We start from the raw sequence: 20,419 nt of genomic DNA on the forward strand, positions 1-20,419 counted from the left end.
TCTATTCTTATGAAATACACTGCAACAAACACGCATTTATGAAGCTTACTGTAGTATTGTGACCAGTGCTGTAGCTACCACTGATGATACAGAGGTCATGTGACCTGTATTATTTCAGATATTATCTCTGATATTATTTGAGAGTCAAAATCCACAAAAATAAAGTTACATATTTCTTCACCAGAGATATATTTTGCATTGTAGGAAAGGCTTTTAAATTGACACAGTCTTTAAGATAATATGCATGAATTCCCATCAGCCAGTTCATCCGTGATGCCACCAATGCACGTAAAAAACAAACAAATGTTGTCAGTCACATAAATTAACGCGGTTTATTTCTCAAACGTCGACCGGAAGTCCTAATCTCCACCTGTGTACCTCGACGCCGGTGGCCCCACCCCAATCAGCGCGGCCCACCTGGCTTTATCAGCCGCTGTCCGGGCAGCATGGCCACTCTCTCCGCTCCAGGCCTCCGGTGACACCTGTGGATAAGTAGCTGCAGCGGCCCGTCACGGAAACACCGTCTCCGGCTGAGACCATGGCCAGGACTGGTTTCTGCGACTCCAAGCCCCTGCTGGACTTACACAAGAAGGTGAGCATCATCTGCTCAGCGGGCTCAGCAGAACCAGTCCAAATCACATTTTATCCAGAAAGTTCAGAAGTGAAGTGTCATTCCAGTTTCCATAGGATTCACCAGGTTGTCTTAATCTGCTCTGCTTTTCTTTTATTTTTAATGTTTTCCCCTCATTATTTTCTAGGTATTTGATAGTAGATACTATGTATTGATTAATCTTATGAAGGGGATAACAAAGAAACTCCTCAATTAAACCTTGAAATGAAGTTATTGCATTCACCTGCCATGATCCCAGGTGTGGAGCAGTCTGATTAGAACCTCTTCAGGGACACTCATTTCATGCCACTACTGGCTGCTCACCAACTCCACTCACTGTCAAAGACATTAGATTAGATCATAGTTTTGAGTGTCCAACATCACATCAGTACCAGTGCACAGACTTTGTGTTTGTGTTGTCCCTCCAGGCGGATGAGAGGCGAGCCCCATTAAGAACTTGGGCTAATGCCTGTGTGCCTATAGACCGCTGGCAGCCTGTAGAAGTAGACGAGTCCAGGATGGCCTCAGTCAAAATGGAGACTGAATGCAGATGGGTACGCCTTCTCTTTCCTGCTTCTCATCTTTACCCAAAACATACCAGAGTGTCTGTCACATCTTAGCTCCTGTTCCAGCTTCTTTTCCCTGCAAAATAGTCTTACATCATGACTGCATGGTTAGAGGAATGCTCTTTGGGCGATGACAATGGGAGATGCTGCATTCACTGTAAACTGTTTGATCAGAACATCAGCTGGGACTATTTAGTGTTTCTTCTTTCTGTCATGATCACACTAGCAAATGTCTCACTGAGTCAGGCATCTTCTTTGCAGGAAAGGAGGTTATCGCAGACGAGTGAAGACATCATCATGGGGTTCCATGAGGACAGTCGAACATGCTCAGCTGGTAGTGTAATCATTACGAGATGTTTTATTTCTCTTTTTTAAAGGAGCTCTATTCTGCTTTTTTCATTTTTGTCCTGTCCCTTTAGTGTTTTATTTATGTTCTCTTTTATATAAAAGGTCAAAGTCCGCACCAACAGAAGCTCCTCTCTCCCACAGGAAACACTGCTCCTGAAACGCCTCGTCTGTTGTCTTGCCTTTTTAATTCTGTGACTTTGTGACATCACACCGTGTCAAACATGTGCATAATTTATGCCCAGTCGCCAGTTTGACAGTAAGAATTGACTTGGCACAGCTGCTCAGGTGTGTGTGAGCTGACCAATCAGAGCAGACTGGGTATGCAGGAGGGGGGCTTAAAGAGACAGGTGCTGAAAGTGTTTAAGAAGGGGGGAATTACAGAGCTGCAGCACTGGACAGTATGAGAAAACTGTTTTTTCAAGCATTAAAACATGTAAACCTATTCTGGTAGTAACCCAAAATTAAATGATGAACCTGAAAATGAGCAGAATGTCTCCTTTTTAAACAATATACCATCAGTTTGGAAAGTGCAACGACCACAACATAAGTTACTTGCATGTTACTCCTTCCTCTATCCCTTGTCCCATTTTCCATCCTGTGTAGCAGATGGGTGTGTGGACAAGCCGTTGCTTCTTCACCCTCTTGGGCTGCAGGGTCTTCACAGCCTCCAGGCACTGGTACCCAGCTTGCTGCGCCGTGAAGTGGAGATTGCCCTGGAGAAGCTGGACCTCATATGGGACCGGACATACGCCTGGGACATGTTCTTGGATATGATGGTGAGGCATCGTGAACGGAGGTCACTAAACAGCTTCATTAGTCTTTGTTAAATTTCCAGTTTTTGGATGGAGCAGTGCGCTGTGTGCAGGCGCCATCACTAGTTGCATACAAGAGGGACAACCTAGAGGACTGGCACAAACGCTTAACTCACTGCATCTCTGTGAAATATTTAGTGTCAGCCTCCTGTTTTGTGGATTTTACCCTGCAGAGAACTCAAACGCAGAACTCGATGCCCAACGCTGACCTGCCCCGGCCTTTCACTGATGTCACTCGTGCTGTCCTGGTGGACTGGCTCATTCAAGTTCATGTGAGTCTCGCTGCAGATGGAGGGTTTCTTCTCCCTCAAAACAAAGCTTATCTAACCATTCAGATCATTTAAGGCCATATGATTTTGAGGTTGGCAAAAGGATGACTCTATTAAGTCTTGGATGTCATTTATATATGTAACATTTTATTATTAATAATAAAGACAACAGCTCCCATAATCCCACAGTACTTACTTTTCATTTTGATTGAGACCCTTAGTGGCAGATATTATATAGTGCACGTTTAATGGAATAGTTCTACATTTTTTGTGAATAAGCTTTATTTTATTTTATTTGTTTTACTTTTCTTGCAAAGAGTCAGATGAGTGATATCACTCATGTCTGTATGGTAAATATCAAGCTAGCAGCTGCCTATCTTAGCATAAAGACTGGGACTGGAGGGGAACTGCTAGCGTGGCGCTATCCAAAGGTAACATTCGGCACTCTCAAAGCTCAAGAATTAACATTTTGTTTAATATGTACAAATACGAATATGTAAGACTGTTTTTATTTTTACCAGGGGGTTATGCAACCAGCTGCTGGCTGTTGCTCATAGCACGGAATCGATCAATAATCTTATTTCTCAAAATGTCAAACTATTGCTTTAAACTTCACTTCTAAACTTATTTTTTTGTGTATAGTTTTTGATCTCGAATGCCTGGTTTATTTCCTACCAGGAGATGATGCATTTTCAAGCAGAGACCCTCTATCTGGCCATACACCTCCTCAACCGCTCCCTGCGTCAGATCAAGGTGAACACGGCCAACCTGCAGCTCCTCGGCATGGTTTGCCTCTTCCTCGCTGCAAAGAAGGAAGAGTGTCTCCTCCCTGAGGTATGCTGGCTCAGCCCTAACCCTGACTATAAAGCTGCAGTATGTTAAAACACATGGTTGTGTGGGTGGTGCCTGACATGTAAATAATAGTTGACAGTTTTGTGGCTGGATGAGTGGGCACATTTTTCTTGGTTTATTAAAGTAAGTTGGTAGTTTTAATGCCCAAATAAAGTTAATTGATAAGTCTGAGATGACAGTATATATTTTTTTTCTTCTGTGCTGCTTCTTCCAGGTGTCTGGACTCTGCTACCTGATGGACCACACCTACACTAAGCATCAGCTGCTGCGAATGGAGCGCAAAGTCCTCTGCGGGCTCAAGTTCAATTTGTCCTACTGCCCCCCTCTGCATTTCCTCTTCCTTCTTGGCTCTGTTGCTCGGTGCAGTGCTAAGGTAGATCTGCAGTGTGTGTTCCTTCCCCAGTTTCTTGTAATTTTTTTATTTCCCTGAACTTCAATTGAAGCATGCTCCAACACATGTGACAGTGACCTTTATTTTGAAGTATGAAGAGATTAAGTGTTTTGTGTGTGTGCCTCCAGGTGGTGTGGATGGCTCGCTATCTGCTGGAGCTGTCTCTCCTCGAGGGCCAGTGTGTGGTGTTTCTGCCTGTGCAGCTTGCAGGAGCGGCCCTCTGCTTGTCCCGCCAAGTTCTGCAGGAGCCCCTGACCCCAGAAGGGGAGGCTGCCTGGTGTCTGGCCTCCAGCATCCATGTTGGCAGGTGTGTGTGTCTTGACTCCTAAGAAGTATTCTCCTTATCCAGAGGACCCATGTAAAGCCTTTACACTGGCCCCATTAGCACTCGCTGAGCTCTGGCTTTTCTGTGGCTTAACTTCACAGATGCAAAACATTCTGTTTTTAGTCTGCCTCTATCCTGCAGGTCAGTCTGATTATATGCTTTTAATTTTTCAGTGAGACTGCCCTGCTGAGGATCATGCACATTCTGGCCACCGCTGCAGCCAAGGTCCACACCCGAGAGACCTGTGCTACTTTTATTAAATTCTCCTCCCCAGAGACCATGCACGTCAGCAGACACCCAGGTCTAAATGACGCTCCTGCTCTGCTAGGCATATGCACCTGACATTCCTAACTCCCAGGAACTTGATGATCCCGAAGCTTAAAGGTGGAGATACTGCACCAGTATCACCCGAGCACTTTCACCTATAAGGCTGTTTATTCTTTGACGTGGATCCCGAGGAGTTACCATGGACATGGGTGAGGAAGAAGTGTGATTTTTGACGCCAAACCTTGTTTGACAAAGAATGCCATGCACTTTGCATGTGACGTAATTTAGCCAAACGAGTGGCACACCTGTTTTATGATCTTATCTTGCAGCCGGTTTAGAAAATATTTGAATTGTATCGATGTCGTTGTTGTCATTTGTAAAGAGGATGTCTATCAAGTTATTTCTAAAGTTTTAATGTACAAAATAAAGTGTCTGCTGCAATGTTTTGAGTTTCAGCGGTTTATTCTGCACAAACATACAGTTTCTGTGACTACAGGTCTACATGACAGCAGAGCCACCTTCTGACTGTGTGGCTGCATTATCCACTCCTGCTCACATGTGCAAGCCCGCTGACACAGCGGTCTGACTCTCAAGTCATTCTGGGCAACTTTAATTCTATACAGTAAATGGGGGGGGGGGGACGAATGGACATTTTGCACACAATGCATATTGTAAAAGCTATTTGTGCTGCAGCTAATTCATGAATTGAACTCTTAAGCAGGCGCAGAAGAGTTGTCAGTATTACAGTATTACTTTTATTCCAGGGAGCAGCAGCAGCTCATAGGCTACACTGGTGCATATCTGTGGTCAATGGTGAGCTGCTGTGGGATAAAACCAAACCACGTGACTAAGCCTTGATCTTTGGCTGAAACGCTCTCTCAGCGCATAACTTGTATGTTCTTTTTTGTCTGTAAATCCCAAGTGTAACGTTTAACACATGCATACAATCTTAATGACACTTGTTTTCGGTTCTTCTTTGCACACTTTGTTTCTGCCTGCTTCACGTACACGAATTTCTGATTGGTTGCCGTAGTTATGTCATAGACCAATGGGCGTTTAGCTCGCGGAGAGAGCTCGCTGCATTGTGTCTGATAGTTGGTCCGACAGGCGGCTGAGTGGGTTCAGCTGAGGTGACGCACGGAAGAATCACCCCGGTGCTGAACTGTGTCAAAGGTTCGGCCACAGCCACGACCGCGTCCGTGCTTGTTCCTGCGCACAGGATCGTATGACATGACGTTTAAACAACGATTATGGGTTTTCAAACATTTCATCGCTGCATCAGACGGCGGAGTCAAGCTGGTTAGAATAAGCCCCCTGGATTTCAAAATAAAAGCCCAAAAGTGGCCACTTTTGAAAAGACGTCAACATAAACCCTCACTGAGGGGATTTAAAAGCAAGAGCATGACTCGGGGTTGAGGTGGATGTCGTCGGACTCGCCGCCGTTGCTCTCAAAACCTCATTTTTGTCATTAATCGTATTTTATTTTGAAACCAATCGGATGTGGTCTTCCAATTCCGGGTAGTTTGACAGACGTCGCCGAATCTCGAGCCGTTTTCGCCGCTCGGTGTCTTATCACACACGGGGTGTTTGACAAAGAAGAAAATGGATAATTTTGTACCGCAATTCCCACAGACAATTTAAACATGGCACTGTTGCTTAATGTAAGCGTTGCTCGGCGCATTAAAATTGAGCATAAGGGGGTAAACGACAATTATTGGAAGTAATTGGCTGTCTTGCATTTGGAGGTAAGTTTTTTTTTTTTTTTTTTTCCCCCACTGTAGAAAGAGCAAATAACACGTTCAATATGTTGACTTTGTGAAAGACGTGATAATGCTAAACCTCTATACTTTATATCAGAGCTCGCGTTGTTTTTTTAAGTTCGTCTCGTGTGACTCATGTTGACAACCCATAATGTCGTTTAAAATGTCGACCACTTATTTTGTGTTTTTTTTTTTCGTGTACGTTAACGGCCAATGTGAGAGGAAGTGTGTATGTAACAGAGGGCTGGACTGAAAGTTGAGTTACATAACAGAGGGGGAAGGAAGGGGGGGGCAGGATGGGTGCCGCTGTTACAGCTGAGAGCGAGGTGTGATGCCTTCACGGAACCACCATCCCCTTCGAAAAATCTAAAAAAGCGCGTGCTGAGCGTACACAAATTAGCGAAAAAGTTTCAATATACATCCTCTCAATAGAAACGGAAAGTTACTGTTGCAGTGTAGATGCTGTCGCAGTTTATTCTCGCGTCCATGTAGAGATTTCCTACTCCTGTTGGAGACAAAGAAGTCATAACAGAGAGCACAGTATCAAATGTCTGTCAGGGTCGTTTTAAGAGTCAGTTCCGGCATATCTGGTTGATCATTTCTCCCTGTCTCACATGTCATGTGCCTACGTGCTCTTCTGTTTTTGGATTTGTACTTTGACCATCAGATACATTAATGGCAACCAGTTCATCTCGAAAGCAATTAAGTCCACTGATTGTTTGACATTGTATTAAAAGTTTCTGTAAGTGGCAGTATTAAGGATTGATGTCCTTGTGTTGATCAAAGAGTAAATGGCTGTTATTTTTTTGTTTAGTGGTCGCTTACAGCATCCTAAATATCACCAACCATGTTCAAACCAGAGAAATCGACACGTTTACTCATGGTTACGGTACATTTCCTCAGGTCACCCATCGTCACTTTGGGGATAGATAAGCCAGTCAACACAACTAAACTTAACACAAATATTATATTATTATTATTATATTTTATATGATAGTATATCATATGTTTATTTGATTTACTTGCGCTGGTTATTATGTGTGTGTGTGTGTGTGTGTGTGTGTGTGTGTTCGAATTCAGGCTAACCTCTCACTAAATTCAGCACTCACTAGACTCTGGTTCTCTCTTCTTTTCCCCTCTCCTTTCTGTAATGCCGTTTGTGTAGTAATGTACATTGCTTTACAGTGAAGTACACATTATTACATCACTCCAGTCAGCAAGAATACGGATTGTGCCTGCTGTCAGGTTGATAAGCAGGAGTGAAGATAAATGCAGTTTTTAATCCCAAAAGTTTAAAAGTAATCCCTGAGCTCTCCTCCAGTCTGTAAACGGCTCCAGATCAGAGTAGAATCTGATGTGAAGCTGGGTGTTTATTCCTCCAGAAGGTCCAGCAGCTGCGGTGCTTATGCCACCCTGCTACGCCCAGCCCTCCCCACACAACATGCAGAAAACTCCTTTTGTTTTGTTTCGTTTGGACGGAGAGACCCCTAGCCGCAGACATTACATATTGTGCCTTTAAAACCGTATTATTTATATCAGACACAAATGGACACGTGGAGGGCCATTTTGGCTACTATGCCTTTAAGATTGGTTGCTGTCATACAGTTGGGTATAAGAGAAAAAAAAAAAAAAAGTTTAACGTTGTAGAAGGCTCGATATCTCTGTTGGCTCAAAACAGCAGGTGAACTTTGCGTTCCATTGGCTGCAAATACATGGTGGATACGCACGTACACACACATGCACAAAAACAGTGGGAAAGAGTTTTGGCACATTTTAAATATACGAAATTCCTCTGACTACACAGAGTCAGTACAGTGCTGTTTACTTACTTTTTATAAGTATACGTATAAATATCTATACCAATCATTAGAGGCTAGATCCTCTCCCAGCATGCAATGAGTAATAGCATTGTGCAACCTGGGCAGGTGTCTCATGAGACTAAAGCATTGTTTTGTTCTAATGCTGATGATTCCTGGTGTTCAGAGACGTTCAAAATATCACGTATTCTCTAATTAGGGTCCAGTATGCCGAAGGAACAGCCTTGCTCAAACAAGCACAGTGTTTGTGCTCCATCCAGCAAGAATGCTAAAGATAAGAGCAACAGTACGACTCTGATGGCAATCCGTAATAACAAGGACGCAGACGGCTCCAGGGGACGGGGCTCCCGCTGCAGTTCAGAAAAAGACTCTGGCTACTCTGGTGAGTAAATGTAGCAAAACAATTACTAGAGGATGACAATTTGCCAAGCTTTGTTCTCTCAGGCTATTTCACATACACTCCCATTTACAAGTCAGCTCAATGTATGGTATGGTAGCAATACATAAGATGGTATGAAAAAGGGCAACAATATAAAAGCCAGCTTATGTCCCAAAAGTCCATCAATCCCTTACTCTGTATCCGTCAGCATTTGTCAGTTTGCTCCATTCTAACGTCTCTGCAGACGCCTCAGACTGGCAGCAGACAGATGTGGAGGACCAGCGGAGCAGCAAAAGCCAGTCCAGAGGCAGCGAGTATGCAGAAACCTCACCGTCAGGTCAAAACCAAGAAATTGGGCAAGGGAATCCTGTGAATCCTACCCGAATGCCAACAGGCCACCAACTTTCACCCATTTACATCATCAACAACATGGTGCTCAAGCAGGTAAGACAGGAATAGACACTAGTCCTGTGGCTGAGCCAAGTAGAGAGCTGAAGCATAGAATGGGTGATGTATAAACAAAACAATGTTAAAAAGTATCGAAGACAAACAAATGTCAATACTAGTTCTGGGTGCCATCTGTTTTACATGTATTTGAATTACGTGATGAGTCGGTCTTTAATTAAACATTAAAGTTTGCAGAAATGTGTCATTTTACAAAAACAACCAGAAAGACTTTCCATCATGCATCCACCAAATATAGTTAAGAGCAAGAGGGAATTTAGTATCTCCCTCAAAATATCAGTTGATTGTAAGAGATTGATCAGATTATTCACTCAGTAACAGTGGTCACTTGTCTACAAAATGTCTCAAATACAACCAATGAAGGGTAAACTAGGCAGGCGGGACCAACCTGGGGGAAGGCAAAATAGTGTTCTAGATTGGCTCTGAGAGGCGGGCTGCATCCACATGGCCAGACTCAACCACTCATGTAGACTGGCAGACTGCAATTGCTGAGGGCTGTCCAAACCCACAGTTCATCCAGTCCACACGGACCCTCAAGCGGACTTTCTGTAAACTTGTAGACTCCGCTTGAGATGCAGACTTCACCAGACTTTACTGATTTAATTACCAAGAATTCATTGCAATATGGACATGACATTCCTATTTGTAGAACACTGTCATTTTTGCTTTTATGAAATGTCAACCACATCATAATATAGATATATGTAGACGTTATCTAAATGCATTTAATCGCTGTAGTCTTTAGGCCTGTATCAGCTCACACAGACTTTGCGTGATGACAGTCAACATGTCACGGTACATATGGCGGAAGTCCGTGAGAGCTCAGTCTGCAAGTCCAAAGGGTGGATAATTGGATTCAAGCCACCGTTTACAAATGAGCTGCAATCTGTCGAGCTTGCCTGAGCTTGAGCTACTGTTTCATAACCAAAGTTATGGCCACCCTGTTGTGAGAAGGCCATCTCTAAAGCTCTGTATAGACTGCTATGATGCATTATGATGTCAGTTATTACTGCACCATGTTAAAATTTCAGATACAATTAGTCTACAACAAATCACAGCATTAACTAGTGGCTTTGATAGTCGATTATTCTGTGAAACCCCTACCCAGTCCACCCATTTTATTGCTTTATAATCGACTAAATTTACTCATACCCATTAGTTGTATGCTGCCCTTTGCACCCTTGTCTAATCTTTATCTCCTACAGCCGGACATGATCCAGAAAACAGGTCAGCTGCCCCAGAGGAATAGAACCGGGGAGACCGGCAGTTCTGGTGCTGCACACATGATCCTTTTACAACAGCCCAACTTGTTGCTGTCCACCCTCCAGCTCCACAAGCCCTCGTCTCGGAAGCCCAGCATCACAGGGAAGAAAATAAGTGGCACTCACCTACCAATTCTCAACTCCTACCCCCGCATTGCACCACACCCCAGCAAGAAGCCGCCTGATAAATCTTCATGCAACAATGAAACCCAGAATCTGAGCAAGAGGGTGTGCACGGAGCACAAGAATGATGACTCACTTGTGAATCTGCCTGAGCAGCACCTTAATAAGCAACCCAAATTAGCAGGCCTAACCTCTGGGCTGCCACATTCACCTTCAACCAGAGATAGTCAGTCCCCCTCTAGTTCCACGACTGTCTCCTCGAGCCAGGGCTCCACATCTGGCTCCTCCTCCGTCTCAACCAGAGGGCCTCACAGACACGGCAGCAGCAGCAGCGCTCGCCATCGCCGTTTCATCAACACAGTAGAAATCCTCAGGCAATCAGGTCTGCTGGACATTACACTGCGCACAAAGGAGCTGCTGCGCCAGAGCAACACCACAGAGCGAGACATTGCCCAGCTGCGCCAGCACACGGAGCTACTGTGTCAGGCTGCCAGCAACCCCACCTGCAGCCTTAACGGTCTCACAGCCTGGGAGCATGTACACCGATCCATGGCAGAGTCTGGCAGCTACCCCAACCTTGAAATCCTGCAAAATGTACAAATCCAAGATCCTGCCAGAGAACCACTGAGTATTTCCACAGGTGACGCCAAAGGCCCACTAGCTGGTGAGAGCTCAGAGGTGCCGCCGTCTCACTTTGTCGCTACCTTCCCAGAACCAAACCAGACGTGTCCTGTGCCACAGCAGTCTCACTCAGGACAAGGCAGGGAGCTTGAGGCCGGTTTTAAATCTTCAGAGAAAGTCACCTGTATGCCTCCTGATAGTTCTACTGGTTAACACAATCTGCAGTGCCTTTAAAGGAGGAGAGAATACTCAGGGCTGGCCAGTGGAAGACTAGTAGTTAATTTGGATATCGTGTGTCGATTTAATGGTTTATCCCTGGTCATTTGAACCTAGTTTTATAGGGATAATATATCAGCTGATCCATTATACATTATTATCAAAGAATAGCCGGCAAAAGAGCTTTGCTAATTCAGTGTCAAAGCCTGTTTTTTAGTTATTTATTATGAAGCAAAATCAGGAAATGTTGGGCTTTTACCAGCAGCAACTTAAATCAGCTCCTATACAGATGAAAGCAAGCTTGATGAAAGAGTAAAACACAGCAGATGTCTGAAAGTCCCAACAGGGAAGCGGGAAAGAAACTAAACTTCAAACTACAGAGATTTGGTTACGCTACAAAAGTACAGAGGGCTGAGCACACAAGACATTTAAAAACATCTTTCTGTCTGGTCTCCTGCACAGACATATATTGAGTATTGAAGAGGGGTCATTGTGAGGTCGCCGCTGTCGGAGACATCACTGCAACGCACTCGGAGGCTGGGTGGACGTGCTTTGGCCCCACTCTGGAGATGGTCGGTCCTAGGCATGGCTCGGATCAACTTTTGCGGTTAAACTGGTAATAGAAACTGAAATCAGCGCGGCATGGTTTGACTGGGTGTGACCAAAAGTGCCAATGAAAAAGCCCCATTTGAAATCTGAAAGTTGATCCTTAATTAATGCACTCAAGTGCAATTCAATCCCGAGGCACCATCTTATTTCACATTGCCACTGCAGACTTTTAAAGGCCACACAGATGAGTAGAAGAGCTCGTGCATGTGAGCCACTTAAAGGATTATGTGAAAATATAATGCGTTCCTCTGGAAGCAGAGGAAAGTGGCTCACACAGGTGGTGCTTCGTGCAATGACGATAACTACGGTATGTTTTAATCCATTGAGTTGGTCGTTTCACTGTCATGTCAGACCAGCTTAATTCAGGGAAAAGATGATCCATCTCCGGGTAGGTAAATGTTGACAAAATGGTCTCTTCTGACCTGCTTTACCCGAGAGGGACCCCAGCAGTCCAAACACGCCGATAAACAAGACTGCGGCCTTCAAATCAACGCAGCCGAAACTCACTGCTCCCAGAAAACCCGAGGCTCAGCTGGTCGCCCAATGTCAGTTTCTCTGTAACATCACGAAGTGCACTACACTGGACTGCTGCAAGGACCTCTATCCAAATACTTTTCAGCGAAGCCTTAAAAACTCTTTTTCACTTGGTATTTTTTGCATTTCCAGGGCACAGCTTTCTCTCACGTTATCACACTCATTTAGCAAATACAGACTGTATGAATCTCCAAGATAATCAGTTATCATATTCAATCTCATGCAGCAGCTTCGTTGTCTGCTTTAACTCTGATGATATTCCTCTTTTTTTTTTGCACCAAACTTTTAATTGTTGTTGTTATGTGTTCATCTGTTTTTAGATGGGTTGATGATGTCATGGATAGAGAGCAGTTGGCATTGTGAGTATGGGAGAGTTTGACAGCGTTTAAGTAAGGAAGTATGTTGGCTAAGTGGTTATATGCATGTGGTATGTGTTTGATTATTTTTTTTACTTCAATTTCTTTGTGCTTGTGCCAGCCATGCACATGTTTCTGAAATTTAAAGTGGTTTATACAGTATATTTGTCATAATTTTCAGGTATTTAAATAAAGAGATGCATTAAGAAGAGACCCTTTTAGTGTTTAAATTTGTAATTAATGTATATGCCTCTACATCTTTGACAGCTATGGTCAGAGACATTATGTTTTCAGGTTGCCCATCTGTCGCTTCTTATTATTTTCATCAAATTTGCCACCAGCGTCCTCATGGTCTGATCAGAATTTGGTGGTCAGAACAAGGTCACAGAACACATTAAAGGCCCAAACTCAAGATTTCTAACATCTAACTAAATAAAATAAAATAAAAAGTCAGATTCACTGTGATATAATATTCTGCAAAAACATTTTTCTGGCCATTTTCAAACAGTATAACTGAGGAACAGAGGGGAGGTGATGTTTAACATTTGTCGGATACTGATAACACCAACACTAATCTTGGATGTCCTTTAAATTGAAGATGTGAGTGAAGAATCCACGTTTTACACTTCGTAGCATCTTTGCAACAACATCCATATTTGAAGCATTGTCTACTGTCGCGGCTACAACTGTGTGTTGTATGAGAAGCAGCTTTATTGGTCAAACATGGGAACACAATGAAATTTGACTGTGACGAGGCTCGCTATCAATCCCTTGTACTCCTCTGTAAAAGATGGCACTCTCACTGGAATCATACAAATCTATTTTTCAAATTCCTTCCGAGTTTTCACTACACTGTACATCATGGATGTTAACTGCTACTTGACTGAAAACTACAAGGCAGTAATTCTAGTTTCCACACTCAGTTTGCATCACTTTAAGCTAATCCAGCTGCTTCCATGGAAACTGATAAGGGTCAACAGGGCTGTGATGAACATGCAAGATACACATGTACACCTGATCGTCTTCCTGCTCTTGAAAGCCAGTATCCTTCCCAGTTTATCCATTGAGTGCCATGGTGACAGAGAGAATTCACTTGTTTTTTTTGTGTGTTTTTTTTACAACAAGTTAAATATGATAGCATTGTTGTCATGGAGCCAGTTGAAGAAGTAAGGAGTGTTTTTCATCAGATAGATCTCCTCCAGTGTATTTCTGGGGTCTCTTTAAATCTCAACAACATTCAGCACAGATAACAATCATTTGTTGTTGAATCATTTATGTTTGAGTGTACGTTTTACGTTGCACTTTTTGTTAGATTAGAGTTGGTTAGATTATCACGGTTGTCTCTTTAAAATTTTGAAAGTGTTACCTCAGCATGGGGTAATTAAAATAGGAAGCTTCTTCGATAACCACAACACTTGTAGTGATAGAACAATTTACAAGTCAAGTATTTCATGATCACCGTTATATAACTAAAATTAGTAAAACAAACTCTTTGACATTTAAATTGTAGACATAAAAAGCAGAGAAAGCTACATCACGAGTAACCAGCCAGCTCAGTTCAAGATCCTAGTCGTTGGACACATTAAAGCAGCTGACAGAGTTCAGGATCAGTTTACAGTTCATATGAACTGACAGTGAGCTGTTGTTGCTGATCGTCCACACAGATGTGCTGCGGTTCAGGTTCTCTCTTCTGCAGTGTGCGGGGAAGGTCAGGTTGGCACAGATGATGGAAACGCTAAGAAATTGAGAGAAATATTCAGTAGGTGAAACATGATACGAGACATCTATCACATTGTTTCAATGGAAAAATCTGTATCAGCAATACTGGATGTCTGATCAGATCCCCCCACAAACTAAACAGCATGTAGTTTGTACTCAATATTGCGCAGATGTGGTTGTAACAAGTTTCATGTAGAGTTACTGTGGCGCTGATTTCTTTTAACCAAGCTACACCCGCCAACCTCGCCACAGCAGAGAACGCGTGCATCTCTTTCTAAATCTCGATGATCCAGATGGATAAATACACTACAGGTAAGTGAAAAAATAAGTGCCCTTTTGCTTTTTATTGACATACTCAAATCTGTTTAATAGCTAATGTTTTGCACTCAGATTTTAAGAACAAGGGTGTCGTCAGGCACATGAGTTGGACTTTGGATTTTCATTTTGAAGCTTTTAGATTACAGCTGATTGAAAGATTCTGTCCACAGTCAGTTGGATTAATGCATTATTTTGCATGATGTTAAAATGGCCCAGTAAGACCCTGTCCCAATGTATTCAAATTTTAGAAAATTAATTCCTTTTACACTAAATACTGTGTAATTTCCTGAATTATATGTGACAATCTATTGAACCCACCTGACTTAGATTCCCGGTCCCAGTTCCCAATTTATACAGTGCCCATCCCGGCACAAGCAGGATGGAGGAGACGGCCATTACCCAGCCCAATGCGTACGCCCAGGCTGGGTACACGTACCAGCGATTAAAGGTCAGAGGCTGGTACCAAACTAAAGAACATATAAAAGCGGTCTGAGAAAACAAGAGAAAGAGATTTAATGGCTGGACATTTTGGTACCAGGATTATACCTGAGGACATATTCTTATACTGTATGTAACACTGAGGGCCCGACTCACCAGTGAGACCAGAGGAGTGAGGAAAAGCCAGCAGATTTTAAAGAAGGGGTTGGCACGCACACCTGTCATGTCCTTTATGATGCCAAGCAACCGTTCTGCCCCTTCATAGGAGATGAGGTTGGATTAACATTGTATATAATAAACAGATCAGACTAGATGTTTGCAAATGACTCATTAAAAGGGGAACTTAACTTTCACTTAAGTAGTCATAGACCATATTCACACGGTGGCCATTTTTCTCTGGGTGCTGGGATAATGTGTTGCAGGTTGCAGGTCATATAAGCGTAAAGAATCTGACAAATTATTATCATTCCACCACTTACCAGTTGAGTTGTAACTGAAAAGGTACCGAACAATAAAAATCTGGAGGGAAATTTGGCTGTATTTTGAGGTAAAACGACATCTTTGATAACCCATTAGCTAACGTTAGCATCCAGCCACTTCCTAGCTCACATTACTGATTGATTACATCCAGTGTGTTTCACTTCTAGGCTTAAATAAATGTGTCCAAGGTAAATGTTGATGTTTTAAAACTAATTTGCACCTTAACACTATCAAACAGTAATGTTAAGTAGGTAGTCCCCTCTGTTTATACAGCTTGCAACTTGGCACACAGCGTGCAAGATTTGAGCCTCCCACCCTGAGAGTGATGTCAGAGGAAAATGGCTGCCATATGGATATGGTCTATTAGGGGTACTATGAGTTCCCCTTTAAAACAAAGCTCACCTACCAAATAGCCATCCCAGTGCCAGGGTTTCAAACACACACATAAAAAGGATGCAGGCTCCGTTACAGGCGTAGTAGTCAAACAACTGGAACACATACATGCCTCCCTGGAGACAATAGCAGCGACATGGATTTATTCATTCATTTTATTTTGAATGTCAACTTCATATATCAACCAACGTCAAGTATGAGTAGGGATGCAAAATAATAAAACTACTCAATGGTTTGCATCACACGCACATGATTAGAGCGTCGTGTTTTCAGCCAATCACTTCATTTTTAGAGCCTTTATCGTTTGATACCGATAAAATGCTGATAATTTTGTGCATCCCTAATTAAATGCTTGAAAGCATCTTGTTATAATGATAAGACAAAATCCTGATATAAAAATTGTTGTATTTTGGCAACAATACACTGCCATAACGGATTAATACATAATAGATGTTTGTGTTGCACTACATGCTGACCTCAGTGAGCATGGCGAGCTGAGAGAAGAAGCACAGGAGGCAGAAGAGGAGGAGCAAACGTTCCCGTCGGCCTGCCCTGCGCATTGCCATGGGGAACATATCTATGATGGATGTCATCACCACCTCCATGGCAACAAACTGTACAGTGAAGGGAGACAGAGTAAGTGCATTTGCAAATGTAAATATGATCCTCTGGTAAAAAAAAAAAAAAGAGGATTACATCTTACTTGTGTATCCAGACCCAAGAGAATGAGCATGACAAAGAAACAGACGGACCACAGTTGGGGCAGAGGCATCATGGCTACAGCCTGAGGGTAAGCAATGAAGGCCAAGCCGGGACCTGGAAACGACATCAGAGTGATGCAACAAGACTGCCTCCTTCTACTATCTGCCTGTATTGTTCTGACAAATTTAGCATCAATAACTTTGTTATTTAAAGGAAAATATGCGTCCAGATGGTGATGAATCAATCACCAGTCAATCAAGCGACACATAAACAAAAATCTACTAATTCGCTTTCACTCTCAGTGTCAAAGTATTGTTTTTATTAATGGCTTCTTTTGGTGAGGAAGATAAAAACCCAGCTTGTGACAAAAAGGGGTCTGATTTTGTTTGCACCGAAAATATTTGGGTACAGATTGAAGACACATAAACACAGTTAGGGCCTGACCATGAGAACATAAGTGAAAATTAATGTGTGTATACAGAAATCTATCTACTATATGATACCATGTACACACAGCTCGGGGCTGAGTAACTGTTACATTGCTTGTCCTGTCCCTGGTTGTCCTCAAGATGGCAGCAAAGATTTTAACTATGGTGGAAGAAGTGCTGAGAAGTTCTGTTTTTTTTACCCTCTCCATTATATTTCATGCCTTTGTGTGTGAAATATTGGAGATTAAGACCTCTTTGAACCTATACTTTATATTTAAAAAACTCATTGATAGTTAAACTACTGCCATCAACTGACGAAGATCTGAAATGTGACAAAAGGCCCCAACCAGACACAAGTCAAAATGTTGGGAACCACTGGTTAAACTCAACAATTTGTTGTATTTTAGATGCTTATCATATGTTGATATCATCAGCTAAGATGTCGACTTATACTATACTTTTTTCTCAAATTCACAATATTAATCCATTCTTGTCAAAAGAATTCTTTTGATCACATCAAATGGCCCCCCAAAACACACCCTAACAACAACTTTAATTACCTAATTATTTTGGCCTGAACATAACCGCTCTCTTCTTTGCCCACTTCAGTCATTAACCTCACACTGGAGGCCTCCTCTGCAGGGCTACAGCATGTTGCAACAAGGCACCAGAGTGTTGTGCTGCTCTGTAACATTTGGTGCAGGAAGACAAGAAAGTTGCATCTTTCTGACCTGACTACCCACCTGACTCAGCCACTTCTGCAATGGGAATACCCTGCTCATGAGACATGAATCCCAGCACGGAGAAGACTGCAAACCCTGCTACCACGCTGGTGCCACTGTTCAGTAAACACAGCCACAGACAGTCTCTACAAAAAAAAAAAAAAAACAGTGCACATCCTATGAATTGAAGTGGTTGATCCTTCATAGCAAAACTTTCAACAACCACTCCTAACCTTAACCTTAGTCATCAATAATGTTTCTTCGCTATGAATCAATGAAAAACGTTGACCTTCTGCTGCCATCATAGGAAAAAAAGATCTGCCAGGAAAAATCCCAAGTGCTGCACAGTTAGTGAGGCATTTTCTATCACCCAGCAGTGGTTGATCCAGCAGAGTGGGTAGGCGAAGTTAACGAAACAGACTTACCCTTCAGCGTTATTATGGATCCCGCCGCTTTTCTTGCTAAAACTCGTCCTACACTGCCTCTTATTGGCTAGTACTCATTGTCTTTTATCATCATAGCTCATCGTAACACCAAAACATCTCACTCCTCATGCCTAAACCCAACCAACCCAACCCAACTGATGAAGACAACCAATCAGAGGCAAAGTAGGGTGGAGAGAAGAGCAGATGGATCGATGATAATGCTGCTCTTCAGTGGCGTAGACTACTTTTCCAGTCTCTGCTAGCATTGCGAGTAAATGGTTACTTTGGCCAAACAGCTAAACAGAGATTTTAATGATGTCAGTCATTTTGACAAATACGTACTTATAGCAGTTGTTGTTGCGGTGGTTGTAGCTGCCTAGCACAATTAAAGAGCCCACACCCACACTGTACGAGAAGAAGATCTGAGCCCCAGCCTCCATCCAAACCTGCTCCAACAAAGCAACAGTGAGTACATTTGTCATTTGTCCACCTAAACTCTACACTGTTAGGATCAAATCCTGAAGCTCCTACCTGAGGGTCTGTGAGTCGTGAGGGTTCAGGCAGAAGATAAAACACCACTCCTTGTAGAGCTCCAGGAAGAGTGAGTCCACGGATCAAAAGAATGAGCAGCATCACATAAGGGAAGGTAGCAGTGAAATACACCACCTGGATAAAAAAGATCCAGATTAAAAAATGCACTGCATACACATTTACCACAGATTCATGGCTCATATAAATACCTTTCCAGTAGACTTGACCCCTTTCCAGATACAAAAGTAGCAGGCGATCCACATAACAATTACGCATAACACCACCTCCCACCTGATGCTGCCTATCTCCTCGATCCCCCCTGAGATAGCCAGCACTCGTCGTCTAGAAGGAAAAATTATGGACCAAAATCTTAAATAGTGACTGATTTGGACTATTTATGGCACATTTAAGGGAACCTAGAGGCTTAGTTTGTTAATCTAAAGGAACATACTCCCAGAATTCTGTTGCAGCAGAGGTTGTGAGAGTCTGATTGGTCCATTGAGCGGTCGTATTTGGTGTTGAAAAGTCTACACAGTCATCTGAAAGGAGAGTGAGAAAAACAGATAATAAGGATAATTTATGTCATTTCATTTGAAGCACTTTTTCAGTGGATGTTTTGCGATTAGGTAGGGAGGGTATAATGACAAAGTGCATTCATGCGACGTCAGAATAATTGGAAAAATTTGTTCACACTCAAAATTCACATGAATGCCCTCGCAAGTCGCCAAACATTTTGATCCACGTCTTGCCAGCTTTGACATCAAAAGCTCTGAACCGTGGTGGACACAAGTAAATGTTTAGTTGAGGCTCACATGCAATATAGTATAAGGCTGTAACCTTTGGTTGTTGGTCACACAAAGTGACCTGGATCACTTAGAAAAGTTTAAATCTAATAACATTAACTCTGATAACAAGTCAGGTAAAACGTTAGGCAATGTACAAGTCGAGCAACAAGTCTAGTGTAACGCTCTGAGCAATTTAAAATACAACACATCCTCTCTGTAGCGTCTCTGTAGAGTCACATTATGACTTAAAAGTTCATTAACACACCAAAGTTGTATGAACAAATTCCCAACACAGGAAATAGGACCATCCGAGCAGAACATGCATGCAGGGAAAGATCTTTCCAGTTACATTATGGGGAATGAAGGATCCAGTGTTTCTGAAATTTGAGCCATATTAGGGACTAAAGGGATATCTTGGCTTCTTGTTAACAGGATACAAGTCAACCAAAATACACGCAACAGCGTCCATTGAACCTGTGTTCCAGTAGTTGTTGCAGGTAGCCCAGGGGAGCTGGGGGCTGAAGGAGAACACCAGGTAGAGCAGCGCCCAGGACAGAATGATGATGTAGGTCATACAGCTGTAGAGGAGGATTAACACTCCACCATAGCCGACACCTGCGAGGCCACACGGTAATCTAGGTTATAGACAAGCAGAATGAAAATTCCTCCATTTATCCAATATACAAACCCCTTTTTGATCAGGGCCACAGGAACATGACTGTCATATCTGAAACAGCTTACTCACTCAGAGGGACCGACTAATACAAATAGATTTAAAGTGAAAAATAAACAGTTAATTTTTTGTTATTTCTAGTATGATAACTATATTAGAAATGACATAAACAAGCAACTTTTTGACAAGTGGAGGAAACCGTAGTTGAAATGTTACTTTGTTC

General features: G+C 42.7%; 3 protein-coding genes across 4 annotated transcripts; 2 read left to right on the forward strand and 1 right to left on the reverse strand.

The window, feature by feature from the left end:
- The first annotated feature begins 428 nt into the window (after window positions 1-428).
- Window positions 429-4,881, forward strand: ccnp (cyclin P). 2 transcript variants are annotated; one of them, XM_084350228.1, is made up of 9 exons: window positions 429-592; window positions 1,039-1,164; window positions 1,438-1,510; window positions 2,128-2,300; window positions 2,510-2,608; window positions 3,284-3,439; window positions 3,672-3,830; window positions 3,977-4,155; window positions 4,347-4,881. In XM_084350228.1, exons 1-9 carry the CDS (start codon window positions 539-541, stop codon window positions 4,513-4,515), a joined length of 1,188 nt encoding a protein of 395 aa, XP_084206354.1. In that variant the 5' UTR covers window positions 429-538; the 3' UTR covers window positions 4,516-4,881. The 2 variants fall into 2 exon arrangements, with proteins under 2 accessions (XP_084206354.1, XP_084206355.1); XM_084350229.1 differs by having other exon boundaries at window positions 2,131-2,300.
- Window positions 4,882-5,982: 1,101 nt separating this feature from the next.
- On the forward strand, window positions 5,983-12,795 carry LOC311256761 (CLOCK-interacting pacemaker). The gene is made up of 4 exons (XM_084352054.1): window positions 5,983-6,185; window positions 8,217-8,399; window positions 8,641-8,840; window positions 10,067-12,795. Exons 2-4 carry the CDS (start codon window positions 8,225-8,227, stop codon window positions 11,078-11,080), a joined length of 1,389 nt encoding a protein of 462 aa, XP_084208180.1. The 5' UTR covers window positions 5,983-6,185; window positions 8,217-8,224; the 3' UTR covers window positions 11,081-12,795.
- A 1,399-nt stretch (window positions 12,796-14,194) lies between these two features.
- Window positions 14,195-20,112, reverse strand: LOC311256200 (sodium- and chloride-dependent GABA transporter 2-like; the record flags this gene model as incomplete). Its single annotated transcript, XM_084351049.1, has 12 exons — window positions 19,998-20,112; window positions 19,190-19,277; window positions 18,948-19,080; window positions 18,739-18,873; window positions 18,550-18,653; window positions 17,804-17,928; window positions 16,634-16,746; window positions 16,407-16,544; window positions 15,944-16,046; window positions 15,214-15,314; window positions 14,938-15,108; window positions 14,195-14,317 (listed from the first exon to the last, which is right to left on the reverse strand). The coding sequence occupies exons 1-12, from the start codon at window positions 20,095-20,097 to the stop codon at window positions 14,195-14,197; spliced, it is 1,434 nt and encodes a 477-aa protein (XP_084207175.1). The 5' UTR covers window positions 20,098-20,112.
- Window positions 20,113-20,419: the final 307 nt, after the last annotated feature.

This window comes from Pagrus pagrus (assembly GCF_965226575.1).
Source record: "Pagrus pagrus genome assembly, chromosome: 4".
Lineage (NCBI taxonomy): Eukaryota > Metazoa > Chordata > Actinopteri > Spariformes > Sparidae > Pagrus > Pagrus pagrus.